The following is a 27402-nucleotide window of genomic DNA, read 5'->3' on the forward strand; positions in this document are numbered from 1 at the left end:
ATGGTGGAAAGGCAAAGATAGGCCAAATGTCCTGAAGGAAGGATTTGGATGACCATACAGTTAGAGAAGGACTTTACGGTACTCTGCGTCCCAGTGATATTGATTTCTTTGATGTTTTGTAACACACCACTTCCCAGTTTCATTCATTTTCACCAGCTATGTCCTATGCTTGGAATTTTCTCCCTCCTAATCTCCATTTTCTGGCTTCCTTCAAGTATTAGCTAAAATCCCACCTTCTACAAGAAGTCTTTGATGATTACCTCTTAATGCTAGTGCCTTTTCTCTTACCCTACACATATTTTGGGTACACAATTATTTCATATTGTTTTCCCCTTAGACTGTGAGCTCCCTAAGGAAGGGGACTATTTTTTGCCTTTCTTATAGCTTAGTCAAGTGCCTGCCCATAGTAGGTATTTACTAATTGCTTGTAGACTCAATCCAACCTCCATATTTTACAGATGAGGAATTAAAGCCAAGAGAAATTAAATGATTTTTATCCAGTTATCATACAGCTGGTAAATGTTTTGGGGATTCCTGTTTCCCAAGTCCAGAGCTCTAGCCACCACCCTATGCTACCTTCCAGAAGAAATATTTTCTGCTGATAAGAACACTGCCTCTCCGAAGGTATTTACAAAGGCTTAAGAGGCTTATTGGTACAGAAGGATTTGAAGCTATCTAGAGGGGAAAGGATCTAAATGATTCAGAAAACTCCATTTAGTTTTAGAATTCCTTGGTCTTTGGTCAGAGACATCTCTATCTCGTGATACCTTCAGTCTCTAGATTCCAGTAAACAACATCAGAATATTATTGGCTTTCAGGCTTTAAAATACTCATATCTCTTCAACCATGAGATGAGGTTCCATCTCTTCTCATTCTCCTTTTTCCTCCCACTACTTTTCCTTAGTTCTTCCAACTTCACTCAAAAACAATGTCCATAATAAGGTCCTTTGTCAAAAAAGCTATAGAGCTAGGGCATAACACTTTTTTAGCTTCTCTGAGGGATTAATAGAGAGGCCATTTCACAACTTCATAAGAATTCTCTTTTTAATCATTTAAAGTTATATGGTTTACTGTAAAAAAATGTTAAGGATTACCTACTAAACCAACTATGAATGAAAACAACTTAAGTTAATTTTATATTCTATCATAAACAAGTTCTTTGTCATATTTATGTACCATTCATTAGTCAATTAATATGACAGATTATAAGATCATATATTTTCCAACAGACAGTTGTTTATTTATTCAAATTTGAATTTAACATCTTTCAAAAGGAATAAATTTATAAATTCAAGCAGGGAAGAATTCTAGATCTGAGAATCATGCTAGGTTTAGCAGTAAGAATATAAATTTGAGTCACAGAGACTGATGATTCAATAATTCCTAATTTAAAACTAAAGAGTCCCATCACAGACCCTAAAGAGTCTGTCTTCCCAGTCCAATATAGAAATCATATCTATAATATCTCTGATAAAGGTCAACTATACACTGCCCTAAATATTTAAATGACAGGCAGTTTATTCTTTTATGAGGCAGCTCAATTCCTTATTGACTAATTCCAATGACTGACTGAATCATTAAAAAAAAAAAAGAACACCAAGAAAATTATTGGTCTGGACTTCTAAAAAGAAGTATATTCTAATTTATCTAAAACAGTCATTAGAGATTTTCAACAATGACATGGGAATCACAAACTGTTCAACAAGAAGCAAAATGATGGCTAGTTAAGGATACAATTAACACCTTAAATCAGATACAATTATTTCAAAGTTCCCTTCCAATCTGGATCCATGCAATGTGCTCCTAGGTCATTTCTACATGTTAGTCCAAGTTCTGCCTTCTGAAGAAGTGGTATCAAATTCAAATAGAAAAGGATGGCTTGTGGGATGCATGTTGACTTAGAAAATCACAAAATGAGACTATCTAAGTAGTATAAAATTTTAATTTTGCTAAAGGCTTCCCAATTACATTTTTAGCTCATCGAATGCTAGAGTTTTATGGGTCATTTGCAGAAACTGAGTTTGGAGCATCAAAGAACAAATTTCTTCCTTTTCTATATGATAGTCTTCATCTCTCTGAGGATATCTGTCATGACTTCTCTTCTTTACTAGGCTAAATCATTCCAGTTTTTCCATCTATTCTTTAAAGGAAACAGTTTTCAGATTCCTCTTCATCTTGGTCACTCTTTCCGGGATACAATCCAAATTACTAATGTCATTCTTAAAATTAGACATCCAGAAGAGAATTTAGAATTCTAAAAGTCATCTAAGCAGTAAAGGACACCACTGAATTATCAGCTTGCTCCTATACATTAATCTTTGAGTAGAATGCAATTATGTAAACTTTTTTTTTTTTAAGCACCTGGATATAGAAAACAATCAACAGGCTAGAAGAATAGAACATATATATACAACTGTGTCTAGTTCTGGACATTTTAAGATACACAAGTAGAACATGTCTCAAGGAATGAATAAATGAATTTAGCATTTACCATGTACAAAGAACTGTGCTAAGTGCTGGGGATTTAAATAGAAAAATAAGACAGTTGTTGCTTTCAAGGAACACAAAACATATGCTGCAAGTCAGAAGGAAAAAATTCCATGATCCTTAGGGCACAGTGGCAGAGCAGAAATTAATGTTTCTTTTTAAAATATCATTTTCACTGCTAAAATGTTATCCATTTCTGATGTTAAACCACTTGTCAGTGTCAAGGACTTTGGTGACCACTATTACTACAAGGGAGCAACTAGGATAGTAAGAGGGATGGAGCATGATATGAAGGAAGTGGGGTCATCTATCCTGGAGAAGGGGGAAGATAAATAGGTTGAGATCAGTATCATCAAGTACATTGAGAATGTCATGAGGAAGGATTTCACTCATCTTGACTGGGTGCAAAGGGCAAAACTAAAGGCAATGTGTAAAAGTTACTGAGAGGTAAATTCCATATCAATATAAAAAAAAATCATTTCTTAGTGGTCAAGTCTTTTTTTATTTTTATTTATTAATTTGTTTTTGATGAGGCAATTGGGATTAAGTGACTTGCCCCACATAGGTAAGGGGTCACACAGCTAAGAAGTGTCTGAATTTGAATTTGAATTCAGGTTCTCTTGACTCCAGGGTTGGTGCTCTATCCACTGCTACCCAAGAAAGGATGGATTTGCCCAGGACTGGAGATTTCCAAGCAGAATAAGATGACCACATGTAGGGAATGTTATAGAGGGGATTTATATTCAAGTATGGATCAAACAAGATGACTTTTGAGATCCATTTCAACTCTACAATTCCAAGTATACACAAATCCATTATAAACTTCTATGTAATTAAGAATCCTTTGGGTCTTTTTCTATACAAATTACTTTTATCCAGTTCCCTGATATGGTCCTCATTCAATTTCAATAGATTTTTTTAGAATCTAAATATATTAGTTTGATTTTTATCCTATTTTTATATTTGTGAATTTTATTTTTTCCCCAGGCAGTTTGAGGCTTTTTAAGAAAATTGACAAACTTTTCAAAAATAAAATATCACAAAGCATATTCTCCAAAAATCATTAATCAAAACAAAGACTAATGACTATGATATAGGGTATGTAATTATATAAACCATACAGATCTGACTATCCTACCCTAAATTTGTCAGGGGTCAGAATCAAGGACAATGTTCCAGTTCAAGAACTACAGTTGAAGAGATGAATATTTGAAAAACAACATTCACTAGTATAAAAAATTATAGAAAATATGATTCCATGAATTTTGAGCAGGGAAAAAAATGGATTTTCTATAAGGATTACATGAATATCTAGAATAGGTAAAGAGAAAAAAATAAAAGCTTCAAAGGAAAAAAATGAGGCTAAGATTGAATATGTTTTGCATGACTACACACATATAATCTATATCAAATTACTTGCCTTTCCAAGGAGAAAAGGGGGAAGGAGAGAGTGGAAATTCAACATTTTTTAAAGTGAATGCTAAATTAATTTTTTTTACAAATAATTAGGGAAAAAAAATAAATTTAAATCAAATTTAAAAAGCTGGAAAAAGGAGAAGCTAGGTGGCACAGTGGATAGATCACCAACCCTGAAGCCAGGAGGACCCGAGTTGAAATCTGATCTCAAACACTTAACTTTTCCTAGCTGTATGACCCTGAGCAAGTCACTTAACCCCAATTTCCTCAGGGGAAAAAGAAAAGCTAGAAAGAGAATAAATGAGGAAATTAGAAAAGTAGTAAATTTTTACTGAAGCCAGGAGGACCCGAGTTGAAATCTGATCTCAAACACTTAACTTTTCCTAGCTGTGTGACCTTGGGCAAAAGAAAAGCTAGAAAGAGAATAAATAAGGAAATTAGAAAAGTAGTAAATTTTTACTGAAGAAATGGCATCTCCAAAAACCAGAATGAATCAGGCATATATCAATGACTCTATAAAACAGTAAAAAATATTAAAATAAAATCCAAACATGGAGCAGGGGAAAGAAAATTAAAGATAATTGATATCTGGAAACTTGGGCAAAAAGGGATAATTTAAGAATCAGTGGATTTCTTCTTTAAAAAAAAAAACAACTTGGACGATATATTTCAAGAAACATCATTGAAAATGACTCAAGAGTTTTTAGAATCAGAGGGCAAAGCAAGATAGAAAGAATCTCTTGACCACCCACCAAAAGATACTCCCAAAGGAAAAATCCCAGGAGTGTCAGAGCAAAATTCCAGAGCTTTCAAAGAAAAAAAAAATATTGTAATCATCCAAAAAGAAAAAGTTTAAGTACAAAGGATTTACTTTGCCTTGTGACAGAACTGCGGATGAGATGAGATCCCTAATATAGGGGCTCCTCAATGATAGAATGCTTCTTTTGTCTAGGAGAGAGGATCCATGGCTTTCTATTTTACTCCGTGGAGGTGTAGCAGACCAGCAGGTCCACTACATGCTTGCCACAGCCATACTCCTTTTGTCATACCACAAAAATTGACAACAATGGTCATTAAGAATAATAGCAACATCAGCAGCCAAGGTAGAAGAGTGGCTGTCGCTGATAAATGCACAAGGGACAACCTGGTCCTGGCAGCCCAAGATTTCCTCCGTGGGATTCCTGGAGACTTGCTCCAGCCCCCTCCCGACATCATCCTAACAGAGGAGTCAGAGCCACAGTGAGCAGGCCGAGTGCTGGATGCAGAAGGCCCTGCATATGCGCTTCCTCTTCCTCAGGTGACTCTCACAGTATCAACAGGGCCAGCGGAAACAGAGATGGCGTTCTAGAGAGCACCACCTGCCAGGGGCACCATCTACCTTTCTTCTGAGCACAGCACAGATCGGTCCGGAGTCCTTCTCTGAAGCTGTCATGGATGACCTTGCCAGGAAGCATCCCTGACAATCTGGGGTCCTTTCAGTGAGCAAACTTCAGAAGCTAAGAGCCACATCCCACCAAAAACTTAGTGTTCAGCCTATGACAGAGACACTGCCCAATGGAAAAACTGCTTAACGCAACAAGGAGGTTGAAAATGGTCTGGGGTGAAATAGCTGTGTCCCCTACACTGTGCCCCGGGGTCAGGGGCCGCTAGCTGATTTCAAGTTATCTTGGAGGCAGAGACGGTGATTGGAAACTCAAACACTTCCATTGTGCAACTGCCTTCTTTTCCTTTGTCTTCTCTGAACCTCAAGAAGCCGATAAGGTCTAGAACAAGTTAGCATAAGCCATCGCTGCAGCTCTGATTAAGGGGAAATGATTCAGCTCTTTCCTGCTCACTGCCCCAACCAACACTTGGCTTCCATCAGTTCCCCAGACACAGATCTGTACTGTTCCCTGGTTGCACAAGTATTAAAGAGGCTTTCATGATTTACACTGCCTGAAGCCTCCTGGAGTTACTGCTACTGTCTACCCTGGGAAGAATGACTTTTGAAGACAAGCAAGCAGATGGTGCTAACTGAATAGGAGAGAGTCACTGGTGCTCAGAGGTGGGAGACAAATGTGAGGAGACAATGGGAGAGGAGGGAAGAGACTATGAAATTGAGAGGAGAGAGAAAAGATGGAAGGCACTGTCAGCAAGTGAATTAGCACGGATCTATCCTCTAGCTAAGAACACTGAGCATGTAGAGCTTCATTTCTATTCAAATCACACATCATTAATTCGATCCATGTTCATCTTTATACTCCTTCAGTTATAACAGTACAACAGACACAGACGGCTCTGAATTACGATCAAATCCATGACCTTGAAAACCAACTTGCCTTTCTGGGGGAAAAGAAGACAGAAGTAAAGAACAACAATCTAGAGAGAACACAAGCAAAAATTCCTCCCAATGTACATTTAGCTAAGTGCCAGCTACCAACTGAAATCTTTCACTGCAAAATGTATAGAGAATTTACATTTTGAAAGTCAATGAGGAGGAAAGACATTAACATTTTCTCTGACAATGAGCAAATTCTTAGAAAGAGATTTATATAATTTACAGCAGGAGACACTACCTCCCTAGAAATAAAATAAATCACACTACTTCATGAGCACATCTAACAGAGTTAGAGCACAAGATTAAGTTATAAAATTTCTGATTAATAAGCATCATTTATTTGGTGCACAAAATATATTTCTAGATATATAATTAGCCATTTATTTCCATTTCAATTGCTTGAGATGAGCAAACCATCAATATAAATAATAGGGACTTTGCAAAAGGAAGCCTAAATAAACCCAAGCAGCTTCCCAACAACAGTTAAACCTTTAGGACTAGAGAAGGTGGCCACGTTAAGGTAAAACAAAAGTCAAGAAGAACTGCTTTGGGGGGACATCAAACTTTTCTATTAAGAAGCATCATCTTTCTTTTCTCTTTCTCTATACACACTTCAATATTTGGGGGAAGGAAGACCAAGACTGGATTTTCAAGTAACCATATTTTATATAGCATCTTCAAACAGTGGAGTAATTATACAATGCAAAAATCCCTTTTCCTTTTCCTGTTCTGTACTTTCCCTTCTTTTCCCCCATAATGTCCAAATAAACTACATTATGTTTTCTATATGGTTTTAAGCACTTGGGATATTGGGAGAGGTCTTTGATGAGCCTGATACATCTTAACTCAAGGCCAAGACTTCTATCCATATTTTACAACTCTGCTTCCTATTACTTTTTCCTCAGTTGGGAAACATAATTTTACATGTCTGGTGCCTCAGATCTAACAATGGTGATTCAATCTAGAGGTCATTCTCTAATTACTATTGTGAATCTGTATCAAGTTTTACAAGAAATTGTACACATACATGGAGTTGGCTGTGTGTGTGTATTTTATGAGATATGATGAGGGAAGAAGGAAAATGCAAATGCAGATCAATGGTTTCAGGTTAGACTGGCACAAAAAAGTAAAAAAAAAATAAGCCCTATCCCTGAATCACTAGTCAAAAGCGTTATGTGCAAAATTTGAAAAGCAAATTTAAACTGAGCTTTCATCCAATGCTGAACAAAAATCTGGTCAACGTATTCATTTACTCTCAGGCTCCTAAAGTTATTTATTTGGGAGTATTGAAAGGAGCACTGACATTAAACTAGTGAATATGATTCTTTCATTTGAATGTGGGAGAAATATCTCACTACCATTCCACTCAACACTTCTGCTGTTTTTAACATTCTTTTCCACTTCCCACTCCCATTAAATATTCTCTCTTTTGATTTCTATGATGCTATTCTTTCCTGAATCTCCTATATCTCCTTTTGCTAAATTATTGTCTATTCCTTATTTGCTTGCTTGAGTATATGCTAAGCTTCCATCCCAGAACTTCCCTTGCTTTTCCACACTTTCTCCCTTGGGAGAAATTTAATCTCTTAGATTAAATTACTATTTTTTACACAGATGCTTTCTTAGTATTACTTTTACATATCCTATATATTACCAGATATCTAAATTATATATTTTTCCCTAAACACCAATTTTGCACTGCCATCTACTTGCCTTCTAAGCATCTCCAACTAGGAATTCCATTGGTGAATATCTAGAACTTGACAAGTACAAAACCAAACTCATCCTCTTGTCCCCTAAACACAACCCTTCTCTGAATTTCCTTTTCTTCTGAGGGTCCCAATATGTTTCCAAAAATCGAGGTTTATAACCTTGAAGTTATTCTTGACTTCCCCAATCCCATTCAATTTTCAAATTCAGAATACTTTAACTCCTTTCCATGCCATCTGTTCAACTCATCCCTAAGTCTCGACTCACATGGCCACTGCCCTCAGTTTAGACCATATTTGCCTCTTGCCTCAACTATTATAATAGCCTCCTAATTGCCCTTCCTGGTTCTAGGTTTTTCTTCTTTCTAGTCCAACTTCACTGCTGCTAAAATAATTAAGGCATTGGTTTGACCCCCTTTTTTCACTTGTACAGTAGTCCTCAGTGGTTTTCCCCCATTGCTTTTAGGCTAAAACACCAACTTCTCATCCTGTCCTGACAGTTTACTGCCTCCACAATATAGTTCTAATCTATCTTTCCAGTTTTATTTCTCATCATTCTATTTCATGTGCACACATTTCATGCAGAATAGACAAGCACTCCTTAAATCTAGCATTCCATCTCAGAAATCCACATCTTTAAATTCATTCCTTGCTCATCTCTACCTCTCAGAATCCTCATCTTCCTTCAAAATATGGCACAACTTAGATGCTGCAACCTACTCTGGGAACCTTCCCTGTTCTTTCCACGCCCAAGTTGTCATGCTCTTTCTCTGCTCAAATCATCTTAAATTATATAATTTAACTTAACAATATATAGATAGATAGAGATAATGTTGTCTTCCCTTATATAAAGTAAGCTTCTTGAAAAAAGGCACTCTCTTCTTTCATGCTTAGTATAATGCTTAGTGTTTGTTTAATTAAAATAGAATTGAGCCACCAGATCAAATTAATTTCCTCCCAGATTCTTGGGAGAGTCAGGGAGTAAAAGAAACATAGCACTTGCCATCTAGGGGAGGGCACCCCCCCTAGAAGGAAGGAGGGGAAAATTTGAACACAAGGTTTTGCAGGGGTCGATGTTGAGAAATTATCCATGCATATGTTTTGAAAATAAAAAGTTTTAATAAAAATAAATAAAATTTAAAAAAAGACACATAGCAATATTCTTAACAGAAAAACAAGATGTTTCCATCCCTTTTGCTTTCTGACTCTTAAGAGTACTAACCTAAAATGCAGAGAATGCCATCCGGCTGAGACTTGCTGCTTTGAGTCAGGATGCTCTGAATTTGGCGAAGTCGACTGCAACTACAAAAAAACAAAAGAAAGAAAAAAAAAAGCATTCAGTGATACTGGACCATGATGAGTATGATGACATATTCAAGTCCTCAGTCAAATAACTTAAAATGTTACAGTTGAAAAAGGATACAAAGACATTGCAAAATACAGAAAAATCAAAGATTCTAAAAGGAATAAACTATAGGTCCAATAAATAACATAATTATTGTTTTGATTATTATAAGTAGACTTTTTTGTAGTGTATGGAAAAAGAGGCACACTGATACATTGTTGGCAGAGCTGTTAAGTTCAACCTATCCAAAAAGTGAATAAAATGTTCACATTCTTTTCCCCAAAAATCCCATTATTGGGTGCCAAGTAGTGAAAGGCTTGTGAAATATCTATGTATTTATAAGTATTTATTAGTTGCCTATATTTATCAGGTACTGTATGTGCTGGAAATACATAGAAAGGCCCTCAAGGAGTTCACAATCTATATAGCAATAGAGAAGAGATGATATTTAAAACCTTAAACAGTATAACTACTCAAATAATAAGCATTTGCTACTTTTCTTTCCAGAAATAGTAATTATCCTCAAACCTATTCTTTTAAACCTAGCTAATTATGAACCTGAATCATCTGGTTTTTTCCTCAAGAGTACAGATAATTTAAACACCTGGTTTCCAGTTAAGATAAATCTAGCAATGAATGAGTTTCATCAATTTGCACCAATGAGGTTTTCATATAATCAACCCAAGATTTCCTTTCTAATTCTGTTTTCATGAAAAACAAAGCAAATTTTCCATCAGAATAGTTAAGGGAAAGAGGATCATTGTCCTATTTACCCACAAGTAATAAAACTTGAAGTCCTCCTGTTACTTGGAAGAGAATGAAGCAGCCCCAGGAAAGGAGAAGAAATTTATCCAACTTTCCTTCTTTTTTGTTCAGAAGAGTTAGCGGTTTGGGGGTGAGGGAAAATAAAATTTGTTCATTTGTTCATGAAAATCTCCTAAACTCACCTAAGAAAAGATTCTGATTGTTGCACCATCCTTAACACACAAAACAGGCTCACACCAAAAAGTGCACTGGAAACAGCCAAGTGAAGAGGTACAAATTAAGTCAGTCCCTTTGGGTAGCTTGGCTTGTAGACATGCCTCTGAACTTCATCTCCCAGAGAAAAAAAAACACCAAGAGAGAAGAGAAAGGATCCTAAGGAGCAGGCGTGCCTTCTGGTTTCCTCCGATCTCTAAGGCATAAAGACTGACTCAGCAAGCCTCACTGTGCTGGCCATATTTGAGCAAGTGAAGCATTCAGCAGCAGCCAGAGCGTCTTGGCCCCCCAGCCTACTGGGAGGGCTTGTGGTGGGGAAGGGGGAGGGGAGGGTCAGGGACCGTTAGCTTATAAACTTTTTGGTTCTCCTGAAGAGCCATGTGACCAAAAGGATCGTGTGCTCAAGGAAGCCACGTCCCTTCCTGGTGGGAAGCCAGAGATATGGAGAGGGGACCAGCAAACAGTCACTCTCCTTTCCTCCTCTCTGACAGATGAATTCAGAGCAAGGACCAGAAATTTAGGAAACATCTCCTACAGCAGGGACAGCCTCTTTCTGGGGCAAGACCTTGGGCCATTTGGAATCTCCCTCTCTCTTGTCAGACAAAGGAAGCTAACGTCATTTGTTGGCAAAAGCCTCTTCCTCTGCTTCTCTTCCATCTATCCCAACTATGCTTAACTTGCTATTTAAGCTGGTTAAAATGGAGGAAAGGAGCTTACTTATTACTCTGTAGCCAGAACCCTAGCCGCCTTGGTAACAAATGACAAGGTGGTTAGGAAGGAAGAAAGGATTTTGTGAACCTGAATGCACTTGAGAAATCTGAGATAATACTAATTATAATAGACTGGCATCTGGTTTAAATTGAAGTTCACAGTAAAAGCTTCATGAAACAAGCAGACCAAAACCAAGCTCCTTTCTACCCCAATTTTCCTAGCAATTTTGGAGCAGTCTATCTTTACTTACTAGTATGGCACATTTCTAAATAAACTGGGACTGTCTTGTTGAGCTGAGTTACCTCTTCCAAATGGGAGACTTCCTTCACTCTTTATTTCTGGCATATATTCTCCTATGTACATGTCCTCCCATTTCAATTTAGATCAATTTGTTATCAATTTAGATTCAACGGGTTTGTGTGCTAAAAACAAATTTTAAAGCAGATGGATGGAGAGACAAGAGAGGTAGATGGATATATAAAACATTAAGATTTGCTGAGTGTTTTTCACACTACAGGCCAAGGAGGGGAATAGGTCTGGTATTCTCATCTGTACTTGGTAAGTGAGACTCCTAAATCCAAGTTAGGTCTTGACTCTTGCTTCTTACTGCACCCTCCTCTCTCTCTCTTTGTGTTTATGTGGGCACAAGGATGCCCAGAAAGAGAACCTAGAGTTTCCTCATCTGTAAAATGAAGAGTGACTTGAAGGTGCCAAAAACTCTTAATCTATGAGCCAATAAGCATAAGATAAAGACCACAAACAACAGTAACTGTGATTCTTCCATTCTAGTCAGAAGGTAAAAGAAGCATCAAAAAGGAACTATATTCCTTTCCCAAAGCTGTGTTTATACTCTATTTTAAAAGTATCCTTACTAGCTTCTCCTGCCATGAGTTTCAAGGCCTATCGTTAAGTCTAGAGGGGTGCAGGTGGGGGTCAGAAAAGCCCTTGTCCTTGTGGGTATCTGATGCTACTCCACAACTGATATCCACTCACCCACTAGGTCCCTCAATAAGGGCTTGCTAGCTGGCTGTCAGTTGCCAAGAAAAACACAAGAACCTTTGTAATTTGGTGAAAAGAAAGCTACAGCCTATAAACAGAGCACAACATCTCAAAGCCCTTAGTAATCAATGCCTGTGAACAAGGACCAACAAGGCAGTCAATTGTGAAGGGCACCGTCCTGACAACCAGGAGTGGGGGAAGGCCCCAAGAGCCCAAGTTCCCTTGGGTGCCAGCCTCAATCACCTCCTACAGATAGCATTACTGGCAGACAAGGAGGTTAAGGCTTGGATCCAGTCTTTTCAGAGCTCTGAAACCTATAGAGAACTAAAACAGATACATAAACTATGAGTCATTCCCCAGAAAGAGGTCAGAGGATATGAACAGTTTCTAAAAGATGAAATACAAATGTCAAGTACCATAATGGAAAAAAAAAAAAATCTCAAATCACTAGCCATCTGATGGCAAAGACAGTAAAAGACAAAAATAGGAAATGTTGAAGGGGATGTCGAAAGAGAGGCATACTAATACAACAATGTATTGGGGACAGAGGGTTCATTTAAGATGGTATTATTTTCATGGAAGAATATTTCTCTTTCTTCTTATCATACCCCTACTCTCTGGCATGGTATAATGGTAGACATGGATTGGAAATCAGAAAACCTGAAACTCTGCTACTAATTCACTATATAACCAAGAATGATTCATTTCCCCATCTCTCGATCTTAATTTATTCATTTATAAAAATCAATTTTTACTAAGTGCATACCTACTACTATGTGTTAGGCACTTGTACTAAGCACTAGGAACACAGAAGGAGAAAGAGACTATCCCTGCCTCAAGAAGCTTACAAACTAATGGGGGAGATAATATGTAAACACATACAAACTATAGTTTGTATAGTTTACAGGATAAATAGGAAAGCTTTCTCATAACTCAGAGTTCTATAGCAGTCACAGTGGTTTGTCTCTTTATCAATTGGTTATAGACAGAAGGCTTTCCACTTAAAACCCTCTTTTCATAATAGGTATGATGAGGTAAACGTAATATTTTATTTTTATATCTTGATTCCAATCGACTGTGTTACAAAGCAAAAAAAAAAAAAAAAGATTAAAAGTTGCACATTTGCACAGTAATTGTTGCACGGGCAGCTGTGAATGAAGTAAGCATTTTAAAAAGGACAGGAAGAATAGAGACGACTGTTGGGAGTTGTGCTGGTTGCTAAGAAGCCAAAAAGCATAAGGTCAGAAATGCAATTAAATATATTTTTTTGAAACAAGTACAAAAGTGGCAGAAACTTGCCCCTCTTCCCCCTCCAGCAAAATCAGCTTCAACTGGTGCTTCATTGGACTGACTGCCTTGAAGGGACAACAGAGTCAAAATATGAACCTAAAGCTGCTAGGGAGTTTCAAGGATGAGAGCCACTCTACCCAGAGCCCTGGATTCCTGTTGGCCCAGCTGAGCGTTTTAGAAGGGGCCAAGAGTCTTACTGACATGGATCCTTTCTCCCATTGCAGAGGAATGCTCTCAAGGCATCTCTGGCAGTACCAATGGCAGGTCTAATCACACCTAATCACTGTGAACGATGATGGCCTGATTTGTGTAAATGGTTTATAGAAGATCCAGCAAACTCAATTTCATTCAAGTAGTTATTAAGCATCCACTACATGCATGGTATTGTTAGGTGTTTGGATAACATAAGGAATCAAAACAAAAACAATCTCTGCCCTCAAGAAGCTTGTACTCCACTGTGAGGATGCAACATTTCCTGAAATATCTTGCATTAGATAATTTTAGGAAGGAGAAGAAAGCACTAATAAGTAGGGGGAATCAGAAAAGTTTTCCTAAAGGAAGAGGCACTTATTTGAGTCTAGAAGTGAGTTAAAGATTCTAAATGATAGAAAAAGAGAAATACATTTCATGTGTAAGGATACAGCCCTTACAAAGGTATGAAGTAGGAAATGGAAAGCTGAGTTTGGGAACTGGTCAGTCTGACTGAAGCACAGAGTATATATCAAATCAAATTATGTAAAGGCAACTACAAAAAAATTAAGGAAGGAGGGTATCACATTATGAAAGACTAATTTTTTTTTAAGACAAACTATATCTAGTGAAGATTTTCAAAAGTGATGTACAAATTCACTTTTTATGTTTCGTGTAGATGGAAATGCCCATTTTATTTAGTATTTAAATTCAGAATTTTTAAAAAATAATAAGGAGGAGAGCATATCTGGAAATGAGTGTGTTGTGAAAACCAAAGGCATTTTGGGTGTCATCTGCATAGAGTTTATAAACAAATGCATAGGAGCTAGAATCACCAAGAGAATATGGAATGAGGACCCAGACAAGTCAAAACAAGAGGAGAGCTCAGGGGAGATCCTGGGAGGACACTTGTGGGTAGGGGGCAGGCCACAGATGATGATCCAGCAAAGCTTGATATGGGCAGATAGGTAGGAGGAAAATGAGGAGAGTTGGAGCTACAGAAGGAGGGAGTCATTCTACTATATCAAAAGCTACTAACAAGAATTATAAAGATTGAAAAAAAGGCATTCAGACAACAAATACAAGATCATTGGTAAATTTGGAGAAAGCAGCTCCATTTATTGGTGGAGCTGAAAGTTAGATTGCAAGGGACTGAGAAATGGAATGGGATATGAGAAAGTAGAACCAAAGAGCATAGAAAAAATTTTCTAGGAGTTTGGTTGTAAAAAGGAGGAAAGAGATAGAATTCTGAATCCAAGTTGCCAGGGAGTTTCAAGAATGAGGGACATTTCCCCCAAAGCTGTGAGTAGAAAGGACTGAGGGTCAGGGGAAGGGTCAGGTTTTTAGGCAGCAGGAAAAAAATCTAGTAGAAAAAGAAAGAATTAGGATGATCAAAGTGGTTAAACTCCTGAAAGAATCAGAATGGGGCTAACCTTGGCAAGAAAGATCTCAGCTTCAGAGACTGATGGAAGGAGAGAATGGGGAGAAGAGGGAAAAGATGGACTCTTTTCTTGATGAAGTAGCTGTGCTCTGCTGAGAGGAAAGAGAAAGGAGTGGTGAAGGAGGGTTAAAGGAGAGAAGAAAAGCTTTAGAATGGCTGATATGGGAGGGTTGACATAGAAAGTCAGAGGAATGCCCCAGGGAAAGCCTGGTTGAAATTAGGTGACAAATTTATAGTGGATTCAGGAAGCGTGGCTGTGGGATCTTCTCCAGCGCGGTCAGCGGCAAATGAGAAACAACATATAATGAAGTAATAATGGCACTGTCAACTGACCTCCCAAAATAGCTAAGATGGAAAGATGAAGGAGACAGATATCAGGAATAGCTGGGGCAGAAGCACAAGTTGGGCAAGAAAGGAAGGCAGGGGCAACATTGTACAGTAAGCTACATGCATGTGAGAAACCCCAGGAGCCAGAGTGGGGAAGCAAGGCAGAGTAGGTGGGAAAAGATCACCAGGGACAGAAACAGAACAGATACTGTCAGCGGGATACAATACCAAACACACTGAAGGAAGGAAAGAATGAAAGGTTCAGGAAACAGAACATTCAGCTGGAACGAAGGTGTGATAAGCAGTTATGGGAAGGGTTGTCAGGACATCCGATAGAGCTCTCTCTCTGCCAAAAGCAGAGCACCTACTAATTTTTTGACTTGCTTTAATGATAATTTCATCTTTGAAAAGGAGGAGGAAACAGCAAGGAATACTTTAATTTTGGATTTGATTTTTACCAACAGAGAAGTGTGGGAGGTAAGAGTGGGAGAAGCGTGGTAATGAGTTTGGGGTCAATAAGAAGAGAAAAGAAAGAGGAGACAAAGCCATGGACCACAAAGGGGGGGGGGGGTCCACCTGAGGTTATGTATGCACCATACATTTGCACCCAGTGAAATCAGCTCTCCACCACCCAGCCTATGCAGCCTGGTCTGTCTGGGCCTCCTTCCAAACTAGAATCCAGGAGGCTGAAGCTATTGTCCTTGTTTACAAAAGTCATACACTCAAAATTAGCTGAACATAATCAGCCAGCCTTGGGAGGAAAATGTTTGTCCTTCAAAAGTCCCATTTCTCAGGCAGTACTACATGCTGTGATTAATGGACTACATGAAACAAAATTATCTATATCCACCTTCAAAAAATTTAAATAGATGAAGGTCAAATCTTTTTCTGGATAAAACTAAAATGCAAGATTGGATGTAAATCAAATTTTTACTAGGAATCAAATATATCATTTTAAAATGTTCTACAAGCAGTATTTAAAGGAGCCCAACTACTTCAAAAGAGGAAGTAAATCATTTTATTAATTTTCAAATTATGCAATTTTATATTTGGGTTTTGTACATTTTTAAAAATGGGCTGATCTAAACAGGAACTGGAATAACTCCTCTGCTATTGATTTAGGACAATCAATTAATTCATCAGTAACGTTTATCAAGCATTTACTATGTGTCATACAGCACTAAGCACTGGAGTTACAAGGAAAGCAAATTAAAAAACAAAACAAAAAACTCAATGTCCTAGAGTCCTGGAAGAGAGAACATAAAAATCAGTAGCAGAGAGGCAGTGGTATAGTGGATACTGACTGGGGAAGTCCTATTACCTAGCCCTCAATGCCCTAGGAAACTTTTTTAGACTCTTCAGAGGCAGAGAAGGTACCAATGTATACTGGAAGAGGGAGTTTCTCACTGGTCACTCCCCTTCAATGATGAAATCATAGGCCTAGTTTTTTAAAAAGCCCCAAATTAAATGGGTACACACAAGATCCAGACAGAGCAAACCAACAAAGGAAAAGCACATTGGTCTGCTTTGCAGACTATTCTCTTCTCTCTTACAAAAAGAATAACATCTTTCTCAAATCATGAGGTACTATTTTTGTTTTTCAGGCTATTACTGAGAGTAACTGAGCCATCACCTCTGCTGGTTCTTTCAGAACCTGAAAATGGGCTTTATCTGAGCCAGGTGCCTTGAATTCATCAAGGGGGCTCACGTTCTATTCTTTTGTGCACCAACTAACTCCCTCGAAGTCATTTTTGTTTGGTCATTTCTAATACAGAGCTCATTCTGCTTAGCAAAGAAAACCAAACACTAAATCAGAATGAAATTCCTAGGCTTCCTTCCTGTCATCATTATCCCTTCTATCTTAAGCAAAGGTCCTATTCCTTTTTAGATTCCTTTTCTCCCAATGGAACTTTAAAAACAAACCAAAAACACCCGTCTTTTTGCTGTCCTTAGCTTCTCTCACCTTTCCTAACATTTTTATAGGATCATCCACACCCTTAGATTCATACTCTGTTACTTGGTTTTGTAGTTACCTTCTATACCTCGTCTTTTAAAATCTAAGTTATTTGGTGACTTTCCAGCACATGCAAAGAGGTTTTTTCAGACAAATCCCATTTTCTCTCCTCATTGGAATTATGTCCATTTGTGCTTTAAACATTTCCTTCTTAAGTATTTTCCATCCTCATTATCTTTGTGCCATTTTGGTCTGCAGGAGCGTACTTAAATTTCCTCAAATTACAAGAAAAATGGTGGTGAATCTGACCACAACAGGGATGCTGGGAAAGACAATGAGTTCTGTTTCAAACATGCTGAGTTTGAGATATCTTTGGAACAGCCGGCTAAACATTTCCGAAAGTTAGTGATGTAGGACTAGAGATAAGAAAGGAGTAGGATTGGATATATAGCTTTGGGAGTTAGAGAGGGTCACCGAACACTCGGGAGCTAAGATCACTACTAGTTTAGAGAATAAAAAGGAAAGGGCCTAAAAAAGCCCTAGGATATACCCACACATAGGAAACAGTACAAGAATGATGATCATGGTAAAGGAGTCTGAAAAGAATCAGGTAAGAAAAAGAAGACAAACTCCTGTCAGAAGATATAAAATAGACAGTTTTCAGATGAAGAAACCAAAGTTATCTACTGTCATATGAAAAGTGTTCTAAATCATTACTGATTAAAGAAAAGCAATTATGTATAACCTATATCAAAATGCTTGCTTCCTCAGGAAGAAGGGTAGGGAGAAAGAGTATTTAGAATACAACATTTCTTAAAGAATTGTTTTTATGTGTAATTATATATAAATGTATATAAAATATATATCTAAAAAGTAGGAAACCTCGGGGATGAGAGAATGTTCAGAAAGGGTGGGTCAATGGTGTTAAATGCTGCAGAGAAGTCAAGAAGGCTGCAAACTCAGAAATGGTTTTGGAATTTAGGTATAGAGAAACAGGTAGCAAGGTGGTAAAGTGGACAGAATACTAACCTGGAATCAGAAAGAATGAGTGCAAATCCTAACTAAGATGTTTATTAACTATGTGACTTGAGCAAGTCACTTAGTTTCTGTCTCAGTTTCCTCAACTGTGAAATGGGGATGATAATGCTTCTATTAAAGGGTTATTGTGATAATCAAATTAGATGATTTATCTAAAATTTAAATTAGATAAATATTTGTAAAGTGCTAGTCACAGTATCTGGCACATGGAAGTCACCACTTAAAAATGCTTATTTTTCATTTCTCATGAACAGTTTCAGTTGAGTAGTAAGGATGAAAGGCAAATTTCAAGGAGCTGAAAAGTGAGTGAGAAGAGAGAAAATGGCAGCAACTTGTGTAGATACATTCTTCTAAGAGTTAGGCTACAAAAAATAGTGAAGACCAAAAAAAATAGCTAAAGAAACTGTGAAGCCAAATGAAAATATTCTTTTCCACTTTTTAAATATAGACATCTGAGCAAGTTTCAAATTCATCTAGTCTATCTAGGTTCATATATATTCTCCCTTCTCCACAAAGATATCATGAGAGACTCTAATTAAATGACTTCCTAACCATACTTCAATGTCTCCAACATTTCCCTGATCTACAGAGCTGATAACTCTATCAAGAAAGGCTACTGGGAAGATAGGATATGACCTGTTTTTTGAGGAGCCCATGCTGCCTCAGAGTGATCACCTCCATAAATAGTCATAAGCTATTCCTTTAGTAAGGCACTCTGGGATTTTGCAAAGAATTCAAGTCAAACTCACTGACCAAGAGGCAAAGTCAGGCAATCTGTCTCCTGTTCACCACAGTTTTTTAGGGATCACCAATCTACAATTCAACCACATTCCATTTCCACCTAGCACTTACTTAAGTGACTGATATTGTAAGGCACAGTGCTAGGGGTGACATGATGCAAAAAGTTTACTTATCATCTACTAGGGGGATGAGATTAGTGCACAATTACAAGTCAAATTGACTAAGTGCATAGGAGGGGTCAAAATTCTGACAGATTCACCAAAAGAAATCTCCCTTCTAGCTAGCAAAATCTGGAACATCTTGGAGGAAGTGGTAGCCTCTAATCTGGGACATTAAAAATAGGAAAGATATGTATCAAGAGAGAAATAGGGGCTCATGGGTTCTCATTCAGATATGGAGGACAATATGAGCAAAGTTACAAAGGCAGAAGAAAGAACTGTAAATACATTTTGGCCAAGCCTAGAATTCATGAAGAATCAAGAAATAAGGCTGCAAAGGTAAACTGGAGCCAGATTTTAGAAGCTTTTGAAAGCCATCAAAAGGGCTTCTGTTGATTTGGAAATTCAGAGCAGCAGATTTAGAGAGTCTCAATGGTGATTAGAAATGGGATACTTTCTGCTTTGGATATATTGATTTGGCTAAGTGACTTGCAAGTATTAAAGGCAACATTTGAACTCAGGTCCTCCTGATTTCAGGCCAGGAATACTATGTACTTCACTACTCAGCTGCCCCATGGATATGCCTATAGAATACTCATGCACCAGAACAGTGATCCAAGACAATCCTAATAGACTCGTGATGGAAAATGCCATCGATATGCAGAGAAAGAAGTATGGAGACTGAATGCAGACTGAAGCATATCAGTTTTGCTTTTTTTGTTGGTTTTTTCTTTCTCATGGTTATCCCCTTTTGCTCTGCTTTTTCTTTCATGATATGACTAATATGAATAAATTTAACATGATTGTACAAGTATAACATATCAGATTGCATGCTGTCTTGAAGAGAAGGGAGGAAAGATTAAGGAGGAAGAAAAATTTGGAACTCAAAATCTTATAAAAATGAATGTTGAAAAGTAGTTTAAAAAAGGAATACTCAAGTGGAGATGTGTCCAGTAGACAGTTAGTGATATGGTTTTAGAGTTCAAGATAAAGATTAGATCTTGATATCCAGACTTGGGAATCATTTGCATGAAAATATTTGAATCAGATGACCAAGAGAAAATGTAAAAGGAGGAGATGAGAGGGTTTAGTATGGAACATTAGGGAGTACCCATACTCAGTAAGCTGGAGATGGGCAATGTTCTATTGAAGACATGGTAAAAAAAAAAAAAACAAGATAGGAAGAGAAGCTGGAGAACAGTGTTAGGAAAGTCAAGGGAGGAAAGAATATACAAGAGGCAAAGTTTGGGTTGACAGTGTACAGTGTGAAAGGCTACTGAAAGGCCAAGTAGGATGCAGACCTAGAAAGGACCACTATCTTTAGCAGTTCATCAGCATCCTTGGAGAGAGTAGCCCATTAGAATGGTGGGTAGAGACACATGACTTGAGGAGGCAGGAGGCCTGATGATAAGTTACAGCATCCAAATGCTTTTGATAAATCCAGGTCACCAGGCCCAAGTGAATTATATCCCAAAATACTGAAGAAAATGTGGATTATTTTAGAATCACTGGTCACCTTTTTTTCTCCCTTCTCAGTCCAACGAGTTGCTAGTCTTGGGGGATCTACTCAGGCTAATTTCACTAAATCTCTTTTGTTGTTCCACAGCTCCCATTACTTATATTTGTGCCTGTTAGCCATGTAAGTAACTGGTAGGACAGAGTCTGGGTGTGACCTGCTATCCCCGAAGCAGTCAGTCCATCAGGCAGGCAGTTAGAAACTGCCATGCGGCAGACTGAGTGAGGATTATAAAAAAGAAAACATCTCTGATTTCAGGGAGTTTATGTTCTATTGCAGAAGACAGGACATACAGATAAGAGTATACAAAATAAATCCGAAGAAACTGGGGAGGGAGGCACTAGCAGCCAGTGGGAGTAGCTTTAGAAAGGCCTAATGAAGGAGACATCATCTGAGATAAGTTTTAAAGAAAACTCAGAATCTCTGAGGGGGCAAAGTGAGGAAAGAGTGTCCTCCAGACATGAAGTCTAGGGAAGGGAGAGGACAGAATGGGCAGAGACAAAACATCATATGGGAGGAAAAAACAAGGCAAGTTTGGGGAGACCATAGATTGTATAAAAGGGGAAAATGTACAGGCAATACAGTCATGGAAAGGGAGATGGAAGACTGGCTGTCAGGTGCTTAAAAGGCCAAATGGAGGCTTTTAGGTTTGCTCCTAGAAGTAATAGGAACTATGAGAGTTTATTGTGCTGAAGTGAAACACATCTGATTTTGGAGTATCACTTTGGCAGGGAAGACAGAATCCCCACACAGGTCAATGGCTCCCGGTTCCACTGATATAGCTATGATCTTGCTCTGGTGGGACCCTCCCTTTTCCTCCTAGCCCGATCCAAATGGTTGTGACATGAGGAAGCATTCCAAGGAACCTCATCTCAGTCATAAAACAGTTGATATTTATTTTCCAGACCAAAGGGACTCTACAGAAGGACAATCATTTGTCCTTCTACATGCTATCCAAAGACTGGTCATGTTAGAATCATGGGAAATAAAGACACTACTGGGTAACTGGATGAAAATGGACCACTTGTACTTTCTAGAGACACAAGATTACAAGGTCCTAGTAGACAGAAACCACACCTTTCCCATCTTATTTTATAGAGCACATACCATAGCACTGCCAACAAAATAGCTCAATAAACATTTGACTGACAATTACATAATTGCCAATCAAGTCATAAACAAAAAACTACTACTCTCCATTTATAGGAAGGACTTTCTCCTAGAGAGCTTTAAGAATTTTATGCCTCTGTGGTGTCATGAACACTCTGGGCATTGAATGTACTGTGTCATTGAATGAAGTGTTACTGCCCAACTTGGAGAGATACAAAGTAGGGCCATAATTTGATCAAGGTCTCCCAGTAAGAACTGTCTGAGCTCAGACCACACTTTTTAAAATTCAATTCCATTCAAGCAGTACATAGTAGTCTAGCTCTAGGGACCAGTCAGCCTTCTCTACTTCTGGGATGCCAAGGAACAAAATAGAACTTGTTATCATCAAGTATCAAGGGTTTTATGTTTGGGGGCTTTACAAAGCACCAGGCAGGATTAAAGATGAAAATATAAGCCCAGATACACATGATGCCAGCTCTGGAGTCCTTCTCAAGACTACCACTGGACATTCTTTCTTATGTAGTCTTTTTTCCCCCCTGAGGCAATTGGGGTTAAGTGACTTGCGCAGGATCACACAGTCAGGAAGTGTTAGTATCTAAGGCCAGATTGGAACTCGGGTCCTCCTGACTTAAGGGCTGGTGCTCTAACCATTGCACCACCTAGCTGCCCCGACATGCTCTCATATTAAAGAAACCCAATAAGGCAGAAGACAATCTAATGGTTAGAAAGTGCCCACAGATAGTCCCAACTATAAGGCATGGAGAACCCTCTATATCCATCCATAATCTGGTAGGAAAAAACTCATAACTTAACCCACAGCCAGGAGTTATCCTATAATAATACCAATTTTATCATTACACCAATTATTTATACCATTATACCAAAAATAAATCTCCAGTTCTTCAGGGCCACAAGATCTGAAAACAGAGAAAACTTTAACTAAAAGGGTATAGGGAGGATGAGGAGAATAGAGAGAAACAAAAACAAAGTCAACAGTAGTAAACCATGAAGGACACAAACTGGAGGACATAGCAACATCCAGAAGAGGACAACAGAGAAACCCTAGTTGAGGTGAGTGGTAAAGACATAAAAATGGAAGAGTCTCAGAAACTTAAATTGGTAACCAAGACCAAGGAAAAGCAGGCAGCTTTTGGACAGATCTCCCTTTTTTACCCTTACAAAAAAGCCTCTAAGCCTGAGCAGTCACTTTACTTTCTGGTTTATACACACCTTCTGGGAAGCTGGCCTCCATCACAAATAGCAGAACACAACTGCAATTTAGCATGGGTTTTCAGGAATGCTACTTCACCAGTTAATCCTACTCCTTCCAGAGGATTGGTGAGAGTTAAAAGATTATGTCAATCAAATGCGGTCCCCATTAGGAAAGAGCAGAACTGGTTATGTTTGACTCATTCAAAAGCAGGGGAAAAGGTAAGAAAGGGGAAGGAAAAAAGTCTGTTCTCCTCTGAAGAGAGTAGGTGGACAGATTGAGGGTATGCAAGTGGAAGACATTCCTCCAGCTTATAGCACAGCTAAACTGCTAGTTGCTCCTTGGACAAAACCTTTCAAGCTTTACTCAGATAGGGTACCTTTTTTAGGGTTCAGAACTTATCTGATTATCTGGATTATACAAGAAACCTTTGATTAAAAAACAAACAAAAAACAAAAAGGCAAGATCTTCTCTCAACACTGCTTTGCTAGGGCAACAGGGAAGGTATCAGCTTTCTCTGAGACATGTTTATTAGAAAGCTGACCTCTGCAAAGGTACAAAGATGTGGGCACTGAAGAAGAAAAAAACACCTTCGCTTAGCGTCAAGAGCCGTGGGCTGCCCTGGCCACCCAAAGACGAAGCCTTCCAAAAAGCCTAGACTTCATGGCCAGAGCTCCCAAGACATCCTGCGAAGTTTCTTCACAAAACGGAAAAACTCTTTCCATCTGTGAATAGGTCAGTCAGAAGCTCTGGGCCAGCCTGGCTTCAGCTTGGCGATGGTTGCCATAAACAGCTATTCCCCTGAGACTGTGAAGTCCCAGGACACTCCCTGGAGGTCAGTGTAGGGAAGCCAGACACCCAGCAAAGGCCACTTGACCTATTTAGAGGCAGGCTCATTGGCTCCAGAATGGGAGCCCAGGTTGCTCCACGTCTATGGAAAGAAAATACCATTTCTGGTCCCCCCCAACTTCAAAAACATGTTTTGGGGGGAGAAATCCCTTAAACTAGGGCTTTTTCTAGCAGCTACCATTTCATTTTACTTTGAATTCTCCTTTTGAGCTAACATTTATTGGCATTGGAGAAGAACAAAGGAAAAGAGCAGAATTTAGCACCTGACCTCCCTCCCCGCTTCTCGCCCTGGCTCCAGCCTGTCATTTCCTCACCCAGACAGGGGTCTGCAAGCAGAGCAGCATTCTGCAGATGGCCTCAAGTCCATGGCTTCCAGCCTTCTCCCTCCTCTCTCCTCCTCCCAACCCCCTTGCCTTCCTCCCCTGCTTTGCAACCAAAATGTCATTACCCCTCGGGGATGGCTAAGACAAGAGGACCCCCCTTGCCAGCCAGTGGGCATCTAGCCTACTCTTGGGCATCTAGCACGGAGCAGCGGCGGGGCCCTGCGCCCTGAGCCAGCCCCTCCTTTGTCTGCTTTAAATGTAAGACCCCTGGAATGGGGAGGGAGAAGAGCCAGCCCCCTCCCCCACCCCCTCTGCCCCTGCACTCCTGGATCTGAGGCACCTTCTGAGGTGCTCTGGGATCCAGGACACCGACCTGGTGCATTTTTTAGGGACCCCACAATCCTCTCCCCATTCCCTCCTTTCATTTGTCCCCCATCTTCCCTCCTCAACATCTCCTCCTGGCCCCTTTAACAATAAAGGGGTGCCCAAGGATGGAAGTGGGGAGAAAAAAGCAGGGCATGTGTAGGTACACTTGGAGGACGGGGGGGATGGCTGGTGGAAGCCCCCACGAGGATTATCTGGGGTGGGGGAGGTATCCCCGAGGGGCAGCTTTGCCAGGAGGTGGGGGGCTCAGGCAAGGAAGACGGTTATCGGCACCTGGGTGGAAGGATCTGAGAGAGGGAGACGTCTTTGTGCTGGGGGCTGCTCACAGGGAGCCTCTTCAAGAGGAACGATGGGGGAGGTCTGGAAATCATTTTCAAGGAGGCTTCTGGAAACTCACTGGCAGGAAACACTGAGAGAGTGGGGGTCCCTGGTTAGCTGGAAGGATCCATTGTTTGGGAGAGGGGATGCCCTGCGGGTTTGGGGGGGCCCGGGTGGGCAGAAGACCCGGTAGGGGAGACGGGGCGGGGGAGGTGCTCCTGGAAGGAGCCTTTCAAGGGGAGGGTTTATGGGGGGGATGCGGGTGGTCACCGGGAGGCTGCACGGTCTAAAGGTGGGGACCGCTGGGAGGGGCTCTGCGGGGCTCCTCCCGGGCAGGAGGCGGCTTGGGGGCGTTGCAAAGGAGGCCTGCGGGGAGAGCGCGGGGGGCTGAGCGGCGCTCTGTGGGGGGCACTGTCAGAGACCTTCCGCAGCAGGCGGCGCTGGGGGGCTGGCCGGGAAAGGGATCGGTGCGCGGGCGCTGCCCGGGCTGGGACGTCAGGGCACTGTCAGAGAGAGGCCGCCGCATGGGCAGCTCGGTGGGGGCGCCGCCCGGGTTGGGGGCACTCTCGGGAGGCGGCGGTGGGGGCCACAACTGAGGGGCGCCTCTGGGAGAAGACCGTTTGCAGGCGGGCTCCGGAGCAGCCCACCAGAGGATCTGCCCGGGGGAGGGGCGCAGCCTGCGGGAAGGGACGGCTGGGGACACAATGGGCAGGACCCTCTGGGGAGGTGTTTGGGGAAGGGGCGGCTGGGGGCGTTGTCAGAGGAGGCGCTGCCGGGGGAGGGGGCGGTTTCGGGGGACGCTCTCAGGGAGGCGCTGTCAAAGAGCCGCCCGAGCGGCTGAGGCCGGGGGAGGGGCGGGCCGGGCCGGGCAGCGGCAGCCTCCGCAGCGGTACCTGACGAAGGGCGATCCTGCGTTCGGGGCCCGGGCTCGCGAGCGGCCCAGCAAGCGGGGGAGACAGGTCCATGGCTGCGGCGGGGGCCTCGGCGGGAGTCTGCGGGAAGCGCCGGCCGCTCGGAGGGGCACTCAGGCCGGGGCCGGGGCCGGGGCTGGGCTGGGGCGGGGGCCGGAGCCGGGTCCATCCTCGGGGCGGGGGGGGAGGAGGGCGGGGCCGGGACGGAGAGGAGCCGCCCCCGAGGGCGGGGCTCCATTGTGGCCTGCGGGGGGCGGGGCGAACAGGGACGCACCATCCTGAGTGGAGCAAGGGGGATGTCGGGAGAGGCCCCCCCCCCCCCTTAGCGGGGGAACGGGCCTGGTCATCACTCTCTGGACGCAAAAGAAGGAGAAGTTCTGTGTGTCTCTGAACTCTGACCCGTACCCGAGTGAAGAAGGAGCCACGGCGCAGAGACCTGCAATGCATGTCTCTGCGAGCCCCCCTCACATGGAGATAAGCGCACCCATGAGAACAGCTGCGGGCGCAGTCACGCCTCTCCGATCCGGCCCTCCCCCGGCCCCCGTCGTGCCTGCCCGGTGGCGTGGTGGTCTCCCTTCCCCTCCTTCCGCCGCGCACACCCCCCTTTCCGTCTTGGGCCAGTCGCCCACTCTCGGCTCTGCCTGGAGACAAGCCCCTGGGACGCCCCTTCCCACCCCGCGGGGATTGGCGCAGTCTCCTCCTCCCCCCTCCCCCCGCACTCCCCCATTGGCTCCATCTTGCGGCGCCATCAATCAATCACCGATAGCTGGACGAATCTGCGACAGCTTCGGTGCCTGGGCCAGCCCCGGTCCCCCTCCATCCTTCTGCCGCTCCGACTCTTGCCTCGGGCTCCCCGCGGAGCCCCCGCACCGCTCGGCCAGAGCCCTGGAAGAGCCGGGTCTTCTTCAGGACTGGGAAAAGAGACCGTCTAATCTTTGGGGCGAACCCTTGAGAATTCCGCAGATTTGCAGCGCGCGCTCCTTAAGCCGCTCGCTTCTGAGCCTCCTGAACCAGGCAAGGGGGGACTGCTCGGCCCAGACTTTGATCCATCCCTTATGCGTACAATAAACAGGCGTCCGCTCGCTGAGCAGCGAACAAGACTCGGTAGGAAACGAGGGACCAAGGAAAACCCCAAGAAGAGGCTGACGTCACTGAGTAACCCAGCGTATCTGCCATCTATGTCTGCACGCACAGACTCGTGCGCAGGGTAAAAGGTCATCTGCAGTTTTTAGCCTGAAATCGTGATGTTCTATAACTTGAAACCACATAGAATCGCTGAGAGAATATTGGTGTTAAAAAGATAGGTTTCTCTATCAACAGTTCGGGATCCTCGGAAATGTGGAAAAACACCTTCTGAAAACTTCATTTGCTGTTACTGCTCTGTAAGAAATGACCAGCAGGAGGGTTTCAGAAAGGCCTGGAGAGACTTACACGAACTGATGCTGAGTGAAATGAGCAGGACCAGGAGATCATTATATACTTCAGCAACAATACTATATGATGACCAGTTCTGATGGACCAGGCCATCCTCAGCAATGAGATCAACCAAGTCATTTCCAATGGAGCAGTAATGAACTGAGCTAGCTATGCCCAGATAAAGAACTCTGGGAGATGACTAAAAACCATTACATTAAATTCCCAATCCCTATATTTATGCACACCTGCATTTTTGATTTCCTTC

General features: G+C 41.4%; 1 protein-coding gene across 4 annotated transcripts in view; it reads right to left on the reverse strand.

The window, feature by feature from the left end:
- Positions 1 to 26699, reverse strand: part of C6H20orf194 (chromosome 6 C20orf194 homolog) — a 167854-nt gene extending 141155 nt beyond the window's left edge. For 2 of the 4 annotated variants that reach the window (XR_004230056.1, XM_031941743.1), the window contains exons 1-3: positions 25704 to 25884; positions 24766 to 24901; positions 9152 to 9231 (exon numbers count right to left, since the gene is read on the reverse strand). Coding sequence is in view for 2 of the 4 variants with exons in the window: in XM_031941743.1 (XP_031797603.1) it covers positions 9152 to 9231; positions 24766 to 24863 (178 nt within the window). In the remaining 2 variants the exon portion in view is untranslated. Of the gene's footprint in view, positions 1 to 9151; positions 9232 to 10221; positions 10363 to 24765; positions 24902 to 25703; positions 25885 to 26481 lie in introns of those variants that run through there. The other 2 variants (XM_031941745.1, XM_031941744.1) reach the window with 2 other exon arrangements.
- Between the last annotated feature and the right edge of the window lie 703 nt (positions 26700 to 27402).

The sequence above is a fragment of the Sarcophilus harrisii genome, chromosome 6 (assembly GCF_902635505.1).
Source record: "Sarcophilus harrisii chromosome 6, mSarHar1.11, whole genome shotgun sequence".
In the NCBI taxonomy this organism is placed as follows: Eukaryota; Metazoa; Chordata; class Mammalia; order Dasyuromorphia; family Dasyuridae; genus Sarcophilus; species Sarcophilus harrisii.